We start from the raw sequence: 15193 nt of genomic DNA on the forward strand, positions 1-15193 counted from the left end.
GTCTTTTTTAAGAAGACCATTTTATTTCTTTTCCTCCTGCAAATATGTTCTGAAAACTAATTGTTGCCATGTACCTCTTGAAATTCTCTGCCACAACAGCACTCATTCAGTTAAAGATAAAAGTTCAGGAATCATCCCTTGACATGCAGGTCCAAAATAAATACAGCTTTTTCAATGTGCTTTCCTAGGTGGGGGAGGATGTCCCTTTGTATAATAATAAAGCTAATACATTATTTTTGCATGGTGCCTGTTCAGAGGCAACTCAAAGATACACTTAGACAGTCAAATGTTGTATTGGTAAATTATGGAGCAGTCCTCTCCCTTATAGAAGGCTGCAGAAGATAAGCTAAGCTGCATCTGTGCCCAAGTGGAAAGCTCTTGAACATCCATAAGCTGCAGAAGCAAGATACTGTGTAGTAGCTCTTACATTTGCACCTCCTTCAGGGTCGGTGTCCCAGTCACGCTCCCTGCTCGCCCCCCACCCCACCCCAAACCTTTGTTATGCTACTCCTATGACTGAATTGTAGTATTTTAAGGCCTGTCTTCATGTTTCTAGCTATGGAAGGGAATCAAAGTCATGAAAGCCTTATAGTTGCTTGTCTCTCAAAAACGTGAAATGTGAGGCCTCTATGCTATTGCTGCCCTTATCAGCACAGGCCTTATTCCAACCAAACCCCATGTGCCTTAGCCAACAAAGTAAAGAGCTTTGCTGTATGTTGGCTCCTTGTGCAGTTGCGATCTCAGCAATTGAGATGGTTCTGAGGCAGAAGTCGCATGACACTGCATGAGGCAACAAGTACAACAGGGTGCCATCTTCTAAGTGATGTGTTTCTAAGATATTTGACTCCAGGAAAGCCTCAAGGTCTTTGAATTTTTTCTCACTGAATTCATATGCTTGAAGCAAAGGATGGGAATAGGAATTCTGATTCTTCATATGCTTTCTGCAAGAGTGTCACAAGGCTCACTGTTCCAGCTATAAAAATACTTCTTTGAACACCAGCAGGAAAAAGATGTTTTAAAATCTGAGTGGTTTTATTGCTGTGAGTATTGGTAATTCTTGTTCAGGAAGAATCAAGTGTCAAGTCCTGGCTATTAAAAATAGATGAGGCTCTGAAATGTCTTGCCCTCTCTTAAGCTATCTTGTCCTTTTAGAGTCTTTAGCCTTTATTTGCCAGATTGGTGAGTTTTCTTGATGGAGAGAAGAATCACAGTTGCTCTTAGATCTGCCACTTGTTCCTTGGTATTTGAAGCAGTGTTTCAACCTCTATGTCATCATTGTCTAGCTTGTAATTGAAAAGAAAATACAGAACAGTCCTGAGGGAGCTGAGGCTCCTCTACACAGAGGAAGTTGGGCACTAGGCTCTCGTGCTTACAGGAGATACCTGAAAAGAAACAGATGCTTTTCCCCTGTAGCTAAATGAGGGTTAATGGAATTTGGGGAAATAATTGCACTTCACCCTACTGCAGTTTTGAATGGAGAGAACTCCCCCATCTTGCTGTGTTTCAGGCATGGAAGAAGATTGATCTGCTCTTTGGGAGGGCTTCTCTGGGCTGGCAGAGGTCCCTGGGCAGAGAGTGGCTGTGGAGTAGAAGCAATGCTAACTGTGTTATACAGCTCTTAAAAAAAAGTGTCCTCACAGAAGGAGCACTTTTCTCATTTTGTTGCTTCCTTTGTTCTACTGGACTTACCAGACTGGGAGATGAAGGAACAAAGTAGCTTGCAGGGTGGCTGTGTTCCTGGAAAGATGCACCCTGTGTGCAACTACACAAGATGCTAAAGGTGCCGTAGACTAATTCTACTGCATATTAGCACAGCTGGCAAAAACCATGCTAGTGCACAGTAGAATTAATCTACTGTGCATTAGCATCATGAAAAAGCATGCACTGGTGCTACTGCACATTAGTGCCAATTATGGCACAATTATTTAGTACATCTAATTACAGCGTATGAATGAACATGTGGACACACCCGCTGTCTCTCATATTTGTTTTTAATTCTTTTTTTCCTGTGGAGAAGAAGAAGGGTGGCAGAAGGATTTGCTACTGCCATAATATGATGTTAGAAACCTTGAAATTGAAAGGAAGGGAGAGTCTGACACATCACTATTCATCTGGCCTTTTGGGTAGAAACTAGTTGGTGCACGGCTTAGTTCTGCTACCCACATGAAGATGAAAAAGAGATGCAAATTAAGCCTGTTGGATTGAGGGAGAAATTAGGAACAAGAAAGTGCTATGCTGGAATCCCTGGCATGAAAAGTGATTCTAGCCCTTATTTCTAAGACATGAGAATGACAAATCCAAAAGAGGAAACGATGGCAAAGCTGTAGAAAAATCTGATTGGAGTTCTTGAAGCTACCAGACTGCAGTCTCTGAGTTTACCAAATGTTGTAATCTTACTCTGTCAAGCTCAATAAAAGTTGTGCTACTACTAGAGTCAGTTTGTGATAAATTTAAAGCAAACAGCAAACAAGGCCCAATGAGAAAGAAGAAAAGCAGGTATCTCTATTCACTGAAAAGGAGGGGTGATCACTTCATTCTTGTACTTTGGGGCAGACATAAGCCTCTAAGGCTGCTTATAGACATGAAAAAAAAACCCAAAAACACTTTGCTTCCAGCTTGGTGCACCCCTGCACCAAGCACAGCACATGCCTAAAAGAGGCATTAAGTCAGTTTAACCTGGCTCACATCAGGTATTAAATAAAAGCACCAAAAAGCTCCACTGAAGCTCGCAATCTATACAGTTGTTGGTTGAGCTGTCAAACTGATGCATTTCCTCTTCTGGTAAAGCATCATTTATTTGTTTTTTTCACATCTGTCAACAGCATTTGGTCATGCAGTGGCGGCCGGATAATAAATAAGTATTTTGGAAATACATGCAATCTAAGTTGAAGGTTGAGGGGTTTTACTTCATTACCTATTCTCTAACACTTACTTGCTGGCTGGTTATGTCCTTCTGTGCTTAGGGTTGCCATATATTTCCTTATAAAGGGACAGACAGCACTTTTGTCTTTATACATTCCTTTCTTTAAGAAGTCATCATAATTAACAAAATGACCCTGGAAACTTGAGAAGAGGCCATGATTCTAGGATTAAGACATATAGATGAAAGCATCAGAAGTTTGTCTCTGCCAAAAGGGAATATTTTTTGATTTGCTAACTGGGTATGTTAACAGATTTTTTTTTAAACATTTGAAAGGAGCTTGCTTCCAGAATGTGCTGAACATTCACTCTCTGAAACGTACCTTAAGGAGCATGATTTAAGTCATGCACCAACCACCCAAAATTAACCATCACTTTCTAAAAATTGTGTGTGTGTACACACACACACACACACACTCCACTTTAGTCACAAACAGTAATCAAAACTCATCACAACTCTCTACCTGCCTAGCTGTTCTCAGAATGCAGTTTATGCCATAAGAGAAGAGACAAGAACTTTTCCTCCACTTAAAAGGAGAGGGTAGTTTTGAGAAAATGTGAATCTGTTTTTAAGCAAAATGGAGAATCAGACACTAAGTGCTGCTTTCACCAGTGATAAGAAAACAAAGGCTGGCCATGCAATAGGGTATTAAGGGCAGAAAGGTAAAACAGGATCAAATTGGGAAGGGATCTGAAGGTACAGACAAGAAATTTATGTAAGATGCAGTGCAAGTTAGGGACTCCTGGAGGAGAACAATGAGCCAAGAAATAAATTGGAGACAGTTGCATACAATTTTACCAGGTAGGAAAGGTTAGGTCTTGAGTATATTTTCCAGAAAGCCACAACAAAAAGATACAGCCTAGATATGTGGAACAAAGGAGGACTGAGCCAAAGATAAAGCAAGCTTCCAGGATTGAGTGACAGGAAGGACTGTGACAGAACAGGGATGGACCTTAAAACACAAAAAGTACATACTATAGAAGCCTAAGTACAAGGAGCTGTACCTGTTCCTTACGTTAGTTGACTCATTAGAGAGGTCATTAGAACCAATATCTAGGCATCCTTTTATTGATAGTTTCACTGCTGTGCTCAAGTAAGAGAACACACCCTCTTGTGTTTCATATTTAGACATGCTAAGATTATATTAGGGTTGGGTGTTGCCTCTCAAATACCTCATTTTAATAGTTCAGTTTTTCTGTCCTTCATTGGATGGGTACTTTACCCATTATGGAGCATACATACATTTTTCTCTTTTACCTGTGCTAGAATATACTGAAAAATATACTTGTTCAAAGATCAGTATCAAAGGACACCCATTTGATAAGTTCTCTCATAGATCTGAAAAGGTAATTCATGGAAGTCAACCTAAATTGTGGAGGAAGAACATTAATAAAGGTCTCTAAATCCATTTGAATTATTTTTTGGTTCCACTAGTTGTAGCATGTTCATTTTATTTTGAAATCTTTTCACCGTGTCTGGGCAAGAGTCACCTATAGAGTCTGAGTCAGGTGAATTTATTAAAAATCCTTCCTGGGTTATGTGAATCTTATTTTCCAAATGTACTATGGTAGGAAGATTAATTATCCTAAAATATTTTACAGCCTGATGAATGAGGAAAAGACTCTTGTAAGGCACAATGCAAAGTTTGTATCATCCCTAATACCACCATTGTAGTCACTGTTTGCCACCTAGAACAGATATATTTTAGTTTCTTATATATAGTATATAATAAGAGTTGTTGCCTGGTCAATGTGGCTGTTGTCTACTTTCAGGAAAGGTTTATGGAAGAATAAAAAGCTAGGTGTTTTGTTTTTTTTTATTATGCAAGGGAAAAAAACAGGTGGCTGTTCATCAGGAAAGTTGCTGCTCCAGCTGCTATGGTACCAGTTGCTTCCTTTATTCCCATGTGCACAGCAGGTTCCTTTTATCTTGATATACTGTCCATCTCATTTTTCATGTAATGTGTTCTTTTCTGTTGCAAAGGTTTTAGTTCCTTTTCTGAGTGAATAACACTCCTTTTCTTCTTGATGGGAACATGAAAAGCTATTCCATTGTGCATTGTGCTCTTTCTTGATGCAGATTTTTGATCAGTTTTCTCTGTTCTTCAAAGATCAGCCTTGTGCTGCTCTTTATAACATTTTCCCTAATGATCATGCAGTGTCTGTTTGTGATGCCTGTGCCTAGGAGATGACAAAAAATGGGGCCCAGTGTGCTTCTCACTAAAAGCATCAAAAGATGCCCCAGAAGTCTTGTCTATTTAGAGAACAATTAAAGGGAACAGGAAAGGAGTGCAACTTAGAATGAACACCATGAGGTGTGCTAGGTGATTATGGCTCTGCTTAAAGCTTATCTAGTTGAAGGCATCAACTAGATGGGTTCTTTGCAAGCCTAAGTTAAAGACTGTATGTAGTATAGGTAGGAGCCTTTCTCATTATACATTTAACCAACATACAGAAGAATCTTCTGTCTGTCTTCTCTTCTACCACACTGCACTGAATCTAAGGGTATAGACACATGTGCAACTTAATGCTGCGGAGAAGGGGACAAGTGTTTAGAATGCATCAGCCACTCAAGTAACCAACCATGTGCCTGCTCTTACCCCATAGTAAGTGGAGGCTAAACCACATCAGTTAAATCCTCAAGGAAAAAAGGCTAAGTTACCATTGTTTAACTTTCTTTTCTGATAGGGTAATTGTTGGTGCATAGATACTTACTGCAGAACAGCTGATGTATCCACCTTTCACTGCTCAGTAAGTTATTCATAGTTACGGCACACCCCACACTTCCTTCTGAAGGATAAAGTCCTGTTGTAGTGGAGCTGATCCTGCTGGATTGCAGCTGACTAAACAGAGTTAAGGTATAACTAGCATCAGTTTTTTATGTACCTTCTCTTAATGGGTGTCCTTAGGCATTTCATACCTATAGGCAACTAAAAAAGGGGAAGGGTATTTCTGAAAGCATCTATTCTCCTTGTATTTGTTGTTTATCCATTATACTCACCACAGTGATATCTGAAAGCCAAAAACAATCTTTGGGAAGACAAATCTGAAGGGCAAAAAGAAATTATGCTTAAGTGACTTGAGAGAAATTCCCTTAATATCTTAACAGCTCCAACCCTGCATTTAAATATCCTTTATATGTATTAAGACAGTGAGTCACAACCTTTTTAGACTCAGGGCACCCCTCAGAAATTCCAGCTTTCACTTATTTTTTTTGGCTACAGTAAAATAATAGAACAATTTTTCAGTTGCAAAGAACTCAGCAAGACCAAAACAGGTCAGAAAGTTTTCAATACTATGATTTCCTATTTGAAATTTCTCATTAACCATGCAAGGTTTTTTCTGTAGATGTGCTATCTTATTAGACCAACTAAATAGTTGGAAAAAAATGTTCTTTGCTATCTTTCATGCACAAACACCTCTCCCTGTGCCTGAGGAATGGCATTTGCGCCCAAAAGCTAGCAAAAAATATTTTTTCCAACTATTCAGTTGGTCTAACAAACAATATCACATCTACCCAAAGAAACTTGCCTTCTTATGTCCTTAAACCAACACAGCTACAACCAACAGCCCTTGTTAACCATGTAGTGTTTTCACACACATCAGTTGCATGGCACCCGTATCACCCCTAAAATTATCCCATTGTACTCTGGCTGAGAATCGGTTTATTAAGACACTTCTTCAGTTTTAAGTAGTAATGAAAGTTAAACTAGTTTAACACCTAGAAAGCAAATTTCAAAGAAAAGTTGAAAAGTTTTTATCATTTTCAATGGAGCTTGGTTCCCCCCTTCCTCCTCCCCTCTCACATATTTTGAAACAATTACTGCACAAGGGAAGAGCTAATATAGTTGAGTGTATACACTGAGATTTAGGAATTGCCAAAATTGGCATCTGAGATGGAGAAAAGAACTCAACTCCAACATACCTTCCTTTGCTTGATTTTATCAGCACCACAGCTGCCATAAAAGTCAAAACTCCCCAGAGATCTGTCCAGGAATAAGTCATTTTTAATTGCTTGAATACTGAAGGAAACAGATAAGAAATTCTAAAGGACACACAGATAAGTTTAAGAACAGGAGGATAAAAAAGAAAAACTCTGTAGGTAAGCAACACTGCTCAATCAACACCTCCTTTTTCAGGGTTCTTTTAAATACTGATACGCTTATGTTTAACTTCATGTAGGTTTTATTAGCCATCCTTAACAGTAACAATCAATAGAACAGATTATGATGAAGCAAACAATGCTCACTTATGACCAGACTAACTAACTGGAAAAATTGTAAACATGATAACCATCCAGGCTTTTAAGTCACAGGTCGATCATAACAGAGAACACTCTGGACAACATCATGGGACACCGTTCCCCTCTGACTACTCCAGCAACAGTGAGCAGAGACTGCAATGAAGAAAAGCATCTCTCCAGTACAGTGATACTCACAGTTTTGGCCCTGAGGGCCAGGTAAATGGCACTGTGCTGACTCTACCTAGCCAGAGCTGAATGCTGGCTGGGCAAGGGTGGTGCAGGCCCCTGGACCTGATTCTGCCATGTGGAGCCTGATCCAGCCCTGCATCATTCATCTAGTGTGAGGGGCCAAAATTGTGAGCATCACTGCACTGGATTACTTGGGATACATAATAATAATAGATGTTGTTGTTGTTATTATTACAATAAATTACTGGTTACTACCTACTTAGGAAGGCTAAAGCAGTTAAAAGAGGTGACACTACACTAGATAGGTGACACATAATATACAAGGATAGTAATGTTGTTTATAATGATTCAGACAAGGCAGAGGTGTTGTAGAAATAAATCTTTCTATATTTGGATGAAAAGGACTTCTTCATCCTGTTTTTTAGTCATTAAGAAGAATATTGAACAGATATTGGGAATAAATATTTCAAAATCAACAGTCCTGAAAAACTTTTACTTGATTTAAAAAAATGTGAGATACCAGAAAAATTCCGGAAGAGAAGAGTGCTATTATGGCCACATTCAAAAAGGGGCAAGATAAAATAAATTAGGCAGCTATAGGCCAGGTAGTTTGACAAATGCCAAGCGAGATAGAAAACTAACATTGGTTTCTATTTAAAAAAAATTAAAAAGGACAATCCATTAGTGCCAGTCAGGAAAGTCACTAATAAGGAAGATTTGAAGTATCGAAATACTTTATGCAATTCTTTGAGGAAATAAGTTTGATTGATAAAGTTAGTTGTGTAGATGTAATAAACTTTTGTAAGGCATTCAATTTAATGCTATAGCACATTCTCTTTTTAAAAGAAATACTGTAACAGCACCATGTTTTAAATTGATAAAGAACTGACTGATTGGCCATTACTTTGAAGTCTGTTAATGGAGAAGTATCCAATGGAGTTCCAGGGGACTAGAATCTAGTTGAGGGATCTAGTTTGGGATGGTCCTGCTTTGAGAAGGACATTGGACAAAATGACATCCTGAGGTCCCTTCTAACCCTAATTTTCTATGATTCAATGATTCTGTGACTGATAGGGGCCTGGCACTGTTCATTACTTTCAGTGATCAAGAAGTAAAATGAAAAAAAAACAAAAACCACTATGACTTGTTTGTGCTGTAGATTGGCAGAATGGCATGGCTGACCTGATTCTTACAAAGTGAGCCAACTTCAGTAGTCTATGTAAATACATGGATGCTTGTCTGCAAATAGTTCGTTTGGTACTTAACTTCATAACTAGTTTAAGTCTTCTTGCATTAAGTTAACCCTGCCATAGAAGATTATAGCACCTTGCCCAAAGCTGTATCAAATTTAGCCTAGTTCCCTTTTGTGTAGGATTTCATTAGTTTATTACTTAGAGATAACTACAGAATTTAGTAGTGTCACGGCATCTTAATGTTGTGTGTTTATATGTGTGTTTGTCCATATTTCAATTTATTTAAAATCAACTATGGAAAGTTTAGTTTCTTTTCAATGTTATTGTTAACAGGCTTCCTGGCTTGTCCATGAGGAGTTATATAACAGCTTCTTGCAAAAGGTGGAAGAAAATCTGCCGTTGAACTGTGAGTTTCTACTCTCAGGGCATTGTCTGCTCTGAAAAGTCTTGGTTTCCTGGGAATTCCTTAATTAAAATAATTTCATTTTGAAGAGAGTGAGATTAAACAAACTATTGTTTTTTTTTCATTTGCTCTTACTTCTTACATTCTATACGCAGGTGTTTTCTGCAGGAGCATATGCAAACTATGTTTTAGTGGTTTGAAACACTAAAATAGAGCCTAGATAAATAATAACCAAAATGTACCTGACTTTGTACACACTATATATTGTTTTCAGAATCCACTTCACTATGATACAAAAATGCAGCAACACCTTGAGGTAAAGGGTGGCTGTAGTTTAGTGTACATTTCACAACAGTTGAAAGGAGGAAGTGAAGAATACCACAGCTAATTGAAACTGTTGTTGGAATGTAGGAAGGTCAAGTGTACCAAAACTGAAATGTAGCAATGGTACCTAAGCTAACACCACTCATCTCCACCTTTTGACCTTACCTTAGTTTCATGCTAATGAGAGTCAACTATATTTATTTTTAATGTATTTAGACTTCTCTCAGTCCACCCTCCTCTAACTTAATTGCAGCTTCCTTTAACTGGAATTGAGGAAAAATATTGTGCATAACCAATAATAGGAATTCTTTAAACACCTTTAAGCACAACTCCACATCATCTTATTTTTTATCTACAGCTTATAAGTTAATCATATGGGATGCCTCAATTCAGAACTTCTGTTCGCCTTTCTTTTCCATAACTTTGTCATCTTGTCCATACTTTCTCCAAAATGTAAGTTCTGATCTAGGCATAAAAGATCACTTCTATCTGGAGCTACTAGAAACTAGGCCAAATTTTCAGTCCTCCAAGGGAAAAAAGATTGTAATGACAAAAGAATGGGCAGATGGCCCCCTTTCATGAAAAAGGCAGAAAAAAGGACCATTACGCTCTGGTTCTTTGAGCAGTGTGGTAGTGGAGATCACATTCATGGGAATGTGTCCTTAGGATCAAATCAGTCCACTTCAGAAAGCAGTGCCTTTTGTGACCATGTATATGCCATCCTTTGGAGAATATCCAGACCTGATCATTTATAAGGAATTATGGCATCTGCCATTCTTCAGTCTTTTCAATTTACTCAGAGGACTTTTAAGTAGGAGACAAGGGCTGTATACACATATTCAAATGATCTGGAAGAATCTCCTGGGTTTGATTTCCTGGTAAAGAGACTTACCTGGGGCCCCGTCAAAATCTATGTGTTAGTGGCATTTCATTTTAATCATGGAAAAATGTGGATTTGGGTTTACTTTTTTACGTAAAAAATTGTGTGGTTTTTTTTTTTTAATCAGAAAAAAACAGAATCCCTGGTTGTTAGTTTACAGACTTGTTTCGCTAAATATGCATTCTTAGTTTTGATATGTTTGATATATTACCTTTGAAACATTGCTAGCCTGACCTGCAGATAACAACTTAGGAGATCATCTTTTGCAATGCATATTTTAAAATAGTGATTTTTTTTCCAGATTCACACATCAATGTATCCCCATCTTTTCCAGTAAGAGATGCAAATTAATCTGGATATTATTATAAGGGTGATGAGGACAATGAATATTTGTCTTTCACAGAATTTGTGATAAGCAAGGATCCTGATTTTCTGATAACAAAAATATTCCCAATTTTGTTATTTAGAAAAGTTACCCAGAATCCACATTTTTCCATAATTAAAATGAAACAGCACAGATAGATACATACATAGATACATAGAGGGGTTTCATTTTGATCGTTGAAAAATGTGGATTTTGGTTTACTTTTTGAAATCCAATAATTGGGGATTTTTTTTAAATCCAAGAAAAACCAGGATCACTGGTGATAAGAAAACCTGCTACACCTTGAGTCATTCACAACCCATCATATCAGTGAAAGGCAGTCACTTGAACTAGTGAACTATCCTTTTGTGATCCCTAATTTGGTAATAACTGAACTTTTCCCAGTATCTAAATTTATTCTGAAGACATCCCATTTTACAGTAAGGTAATGGAAGCACAGAGAAACCCAGTGACTTGCAAGGAATTAACCCAGATCCAAACCCAGTCCACTGTTTTAACACTAACACCCATCCTTGCTTACTAATTGGTGCACACAACATAAATCCTGTGCAATTTTCCTAACCTGAAATCCCAGAATTACTGAATTGCAAATCCTGACATTTGATTATGCAAGAATTCATGCTCTAGCCTTGCATTGAAGTACTGAATGCCAGACAGCTTTGGAAAAATATGTTCTCTATTAATAGACCTGTCCAAAGAACACACTACACTTGTTAAATTGCTCCAAGAGAACATTTCCTAATATAAATACAGTATGTTCTTCCTTTAGGTCATTTATTCTCTTTTAGGATTATGTTCTGTGGTATAGAATACAAAATTATTTACTTGTTAAATTTGAGGAACCCATAGAATAAATCTTATTTGCATAACTATTTAATATCAATAACCCGCCACTAGTTTCAAACTCATTAGATTATATTGTTCCCCTTGCTAACACCTTCTCTGGTTGCCTGCTTAGATTCAGTCCTGACCCTGCAAAACAGTGACTTAGTCTGAGTTATATCGGTCCACACAACCAGGAGAAAGCACCTGGTTTTGAGGTTTTACCCCTAGTAGGTAAGGAAGGTACCATGGATTTAAAACCTCAAAATGTTGCTGTCAGTGAAATATGCAGAAGTTTAAGTTCTCACCTGAAATCAAGTCTGTCACCTGGGATTTTTTAAGTCTTATGAGGACAACATCAGTATAGAAGGGCAGGGCAAAATGTCTGTCAGGAGCAAAAGTGCTTTTATCCCAACTAGACACCAAACTCAGCAAGGTAGTGTAAGTTCCTAATGTTTATTAACTTCAGTGGAAATTGAAAAATCTCAGCAGATTAAATCCAAAATGAGGAAATGTCAACAGAGGCCTGTTAAATTTAAGACAAAAAGGAGTGTTTTCAAAATATTTTCCTTTATGGGATAAGCAGAAGTTTTAAGTGGTTGGTGTCAGGGAAGCCTTGTATTACATTTGCATTTTCTTGAGTTACGAAAGTGTGCTATAGGATAAAACACTAGATCCAATATGGTCTGAAAATAATAATAAAAGGATCACCTTACATCTGTCCCACTTCTAGGATTGTCTGGCCTGAATATCTGAGTTACGAATCATAAGATCCCTGTGAGCCAGGAAACTATGAGTGTCCTCATTTTGCCTGAGGGAAACTCATAGCTTCCGAGACTGATTATGCAAGGTTATACAGCAGAACACTGTGCAACGCTCAAACCAGGATTACAATGCAGGTCTTCATACATACACTTAATATACAGTTCTTTATAGGCATTGCTGAAGTGACTGTATGTTCAAAATAAGTGACTTTGGATGTTTTATAAAATGCTTTATTTTTGCATTTTAGCTCTTTTCATTACTGAAGCTGTTGTTTTAAGAATAGGGTTCAAGATGCTTTGTTTTGTGGGAAACATAAAGGAAATCTGCTTGTGTGTTGAGGGGCCAGGGGATTCTATTTGTCCAAAAAAGGGAAAGGTCTATAAAGGTCAGAATTTGGTTAATAAGTTTCCTTCCAGGAAATAAGCCTCATTCTCAACTAGTTGTCTCAGGATACTGCTTATGAACTGGAGAGCACTTGGAAGAGAGGCGCACTGTTGCTCCTTTAATCTTACCGCCTCCTTCCCATTTCCTACCCCCTGCTGATTGGTGGAGGGACCCCTCTTGCAGCTTGCTGCTGATAAGCAGGAAAGGCAAAAATTGTAGTTGTAAATATGGTGCTGTTTCTGCTTCCTGCCACTGATTGGCTGAGGGGCCCTGGACAGCCCTGCTTTTTGCTGCTGACTGGCAGGGAGGCAAAAGTGGTGCCGTGTTTAAAACCGTGATTTTAGCTTCCCTGCTGATCAGGAGGGAGTTAATCAGGAGTAGGGTGGAGCAAGAGACAAGGTGCATGCAGGGGAACATGCAAAATTAAAGGAGCCACCACATACTCTACTTCTGCCATGAATTCAGTAGGTCCCTACCTCTGGGCCAGCAGTATGACAGGAATTCCCACCCAGCTGTATAAGAATCCAAAGCTGTTCCCATCAAATGAATATTATGTGGTCTCTATATAAGATGTACATGGTAGATCTCAGTTCTAGCTCTCACATAAGAAACTTACTATCATGCACCTTGAAGCAATAGGTGGACCTACTCAAGAGGCCACAGATTTTAATAGACTATGGAAACTGAAATCCCCAGGTTGTTCCTAGGAGAAATAACCTCAAATCTTGCTTCAGACATGCTGGCAGGGTGTGTATATCTTTGTTTTCTTCACCAGGTGCCCCCAAACACTATAGCAACACATTGTTTTCCTAAAGCCAGACTTTACAATATACATAAGTTACAAACTTTCAAACAAACTCCTTAGATAAATTATCTGAAGTATCACCCACAGAAACTATAGCTAATTGGCATTACCTTCAACTCAGTTTCTCAAGACAGATGCTTACAGGTTCTGCCGCATACCCTTATTTGCTGCAAGGGTGACTTTAATTGTGCAACTTAATCAACCACAGGCTTTGTTAAACTTGTGTGTGAAACTTAAGGGCCTACATTGTAATAAACAAAATGCCGACTATTCTTTTGATAGTGGATGACAATAAAAGTTAATTGCCTCTTCATGGCTACTAGAATGTTCACACTTTGTGCTAAACATCCGTTGTTACATGGCAGGCAAGATATTAGTTCAGACAAGGTAATCCACTCAATTTCTCTGTTCCTTAGTTTTTCATGTGTAAAATGGGAATAACAGTATTTGTCAGGATAACTCTATAAATGGGTGGCAGTACTCAGCTATGCAGGCTACTGAAGCCATAAAAACCTATGTAAAGATAGCACTACTACAGCGATGACTGGGTTTCGATCTTAATGCCCAAAATCAGCCATCAATGTCCCTTTCTTTCAACAAATACCTTATCTTTACAGAACAGCATTAGCAATTTTGCAAATCAGCTATTTCACATTCAAAAATATGAAATGTATATGTCCAGGAGCCCCTACCTCTGTTTGTTCTTAGAGATCACTCTGTATCTCTCAAGTGCATACTTACCAGTTCACCTTGTCCCTAGCATTGCTAGCTGCAGATCTGGTATTTCCTCTTTGTTTACTTTTGTTAGTTCTGAATCAGAAAAGCTGAGTCAAACTTTTTTTTTAAATATGGAAATGTAATCTAAGTGAAAAAGTACTCATTTCTCTCAATCTCCTTTAATACTCTGGGATTTATATTGCTGCTCACTTCATCCAATTTGATGAGTCAGTCTGTGAACAATTACTAATGCGCTAAAAAAAAGTAGAAATATTATTCATCAGCTTGCATCCCAGCGATGCAGCATGAGATGATGATGATCCTGCTGACTTTTATAAAACTTCAAACCAAGTGACCAGAGGCATAATATGGAAACACTGTGCCATGGGCAACTCTCTCCCACCCTCTCCCGTTTCCCCCACAACTTTTCACTTTCATGTGCAGGAACAGCAGCAAGCAGAGAGCCTGGCAGTGTCATAGAGTGCAAGGCATTCTGGGAATTATAGTTCTCTAGAGTTACAATAAAGTTTTCTGCTGCCAGGGGGGATTTTCGCTTTATTCACAGCAGCAGGCATCAGTGAGGTAAGCAGTAGCTCGGGGGGAGGGGGTAAGTGCCCCCCACAATCCCTGCTCCTGTTGGTGCCCCTCCCTTTATGTGACACCCAGGGTATGTGCCGTGCTCACCCACCTCATGCTACACTACTGACTGGCACTCAGTGACAAATTAGGATAACCCATTAGTAACAATTCCCACCCATGTATCTGAACATGTTGTTTGTGCCAGGCTATCATCTTGGAGAGCATAATTTGTAGCTAAAACCTACACAACCTTAAAAAAAAAAAATCACACACTGTACCTTCTAACATTGTTTGTATCACAGAGTGCAATTCATTCCTCAACCTTGAAATATGATGGCACCCAGAGCAGTTACATTAAATCCCTTCCAACTATTTTGCTGGTTCTAGGTTACTAGCATTGAAGAATCGTATGATGCCTTGAAAAGGCACTAATCATGGTGAACAGTACATCTGGGGGTGTAGCTCTCTATGTGAAGGAAAGCTACATGTCCCTGCAAGCTGATGTTGGCAACCGGCATGGACAGCTAGAGACCCTCTGGGTAAAAATTCGTGGGAAAAACGGCACAGGGGACACAATGGTGGGAG

At 38.6% G+C, this 15193-nt stretch overlaps 1 protein-coding gene across 1 annotated transcript in view; it reads left to right on the forward strand.

The window, feature by feature from the left end:
• Positions 1–7268: 7268 nt before the first annotated feature.
• LOC109305493 (dedicator of cytokinesis protein 9-like) overlaps positions 7269–15193 on the forward strand; it is a 24964-nt gene continuing 17039 nt past the window's right edge. The window contains exon 1 of the mRNA XM_019528492.1: positions 7269–7378. Coding sequence (XP_019384037.1) covers positions 7269–7378 — 110 coding nt within the window. The remainder of the gene's footprint in view (positions 7379–15193) is intronic.

Source organism: Crocodylus porosus, unplaced genomic scaffold, assembly GCF_001723895.1.
Source record: "Crocodylus porosus isolate Cpor-Errol unplaced genomic scaffold, CroPor_comp1, whole genome shotgun sequence".
Classification (NCBI taxonomy): Eukaryota; Metazoa; Chordata; order Crocodylia; family Crocodylidae; genus Crocodylus; species Crocodylus porosus.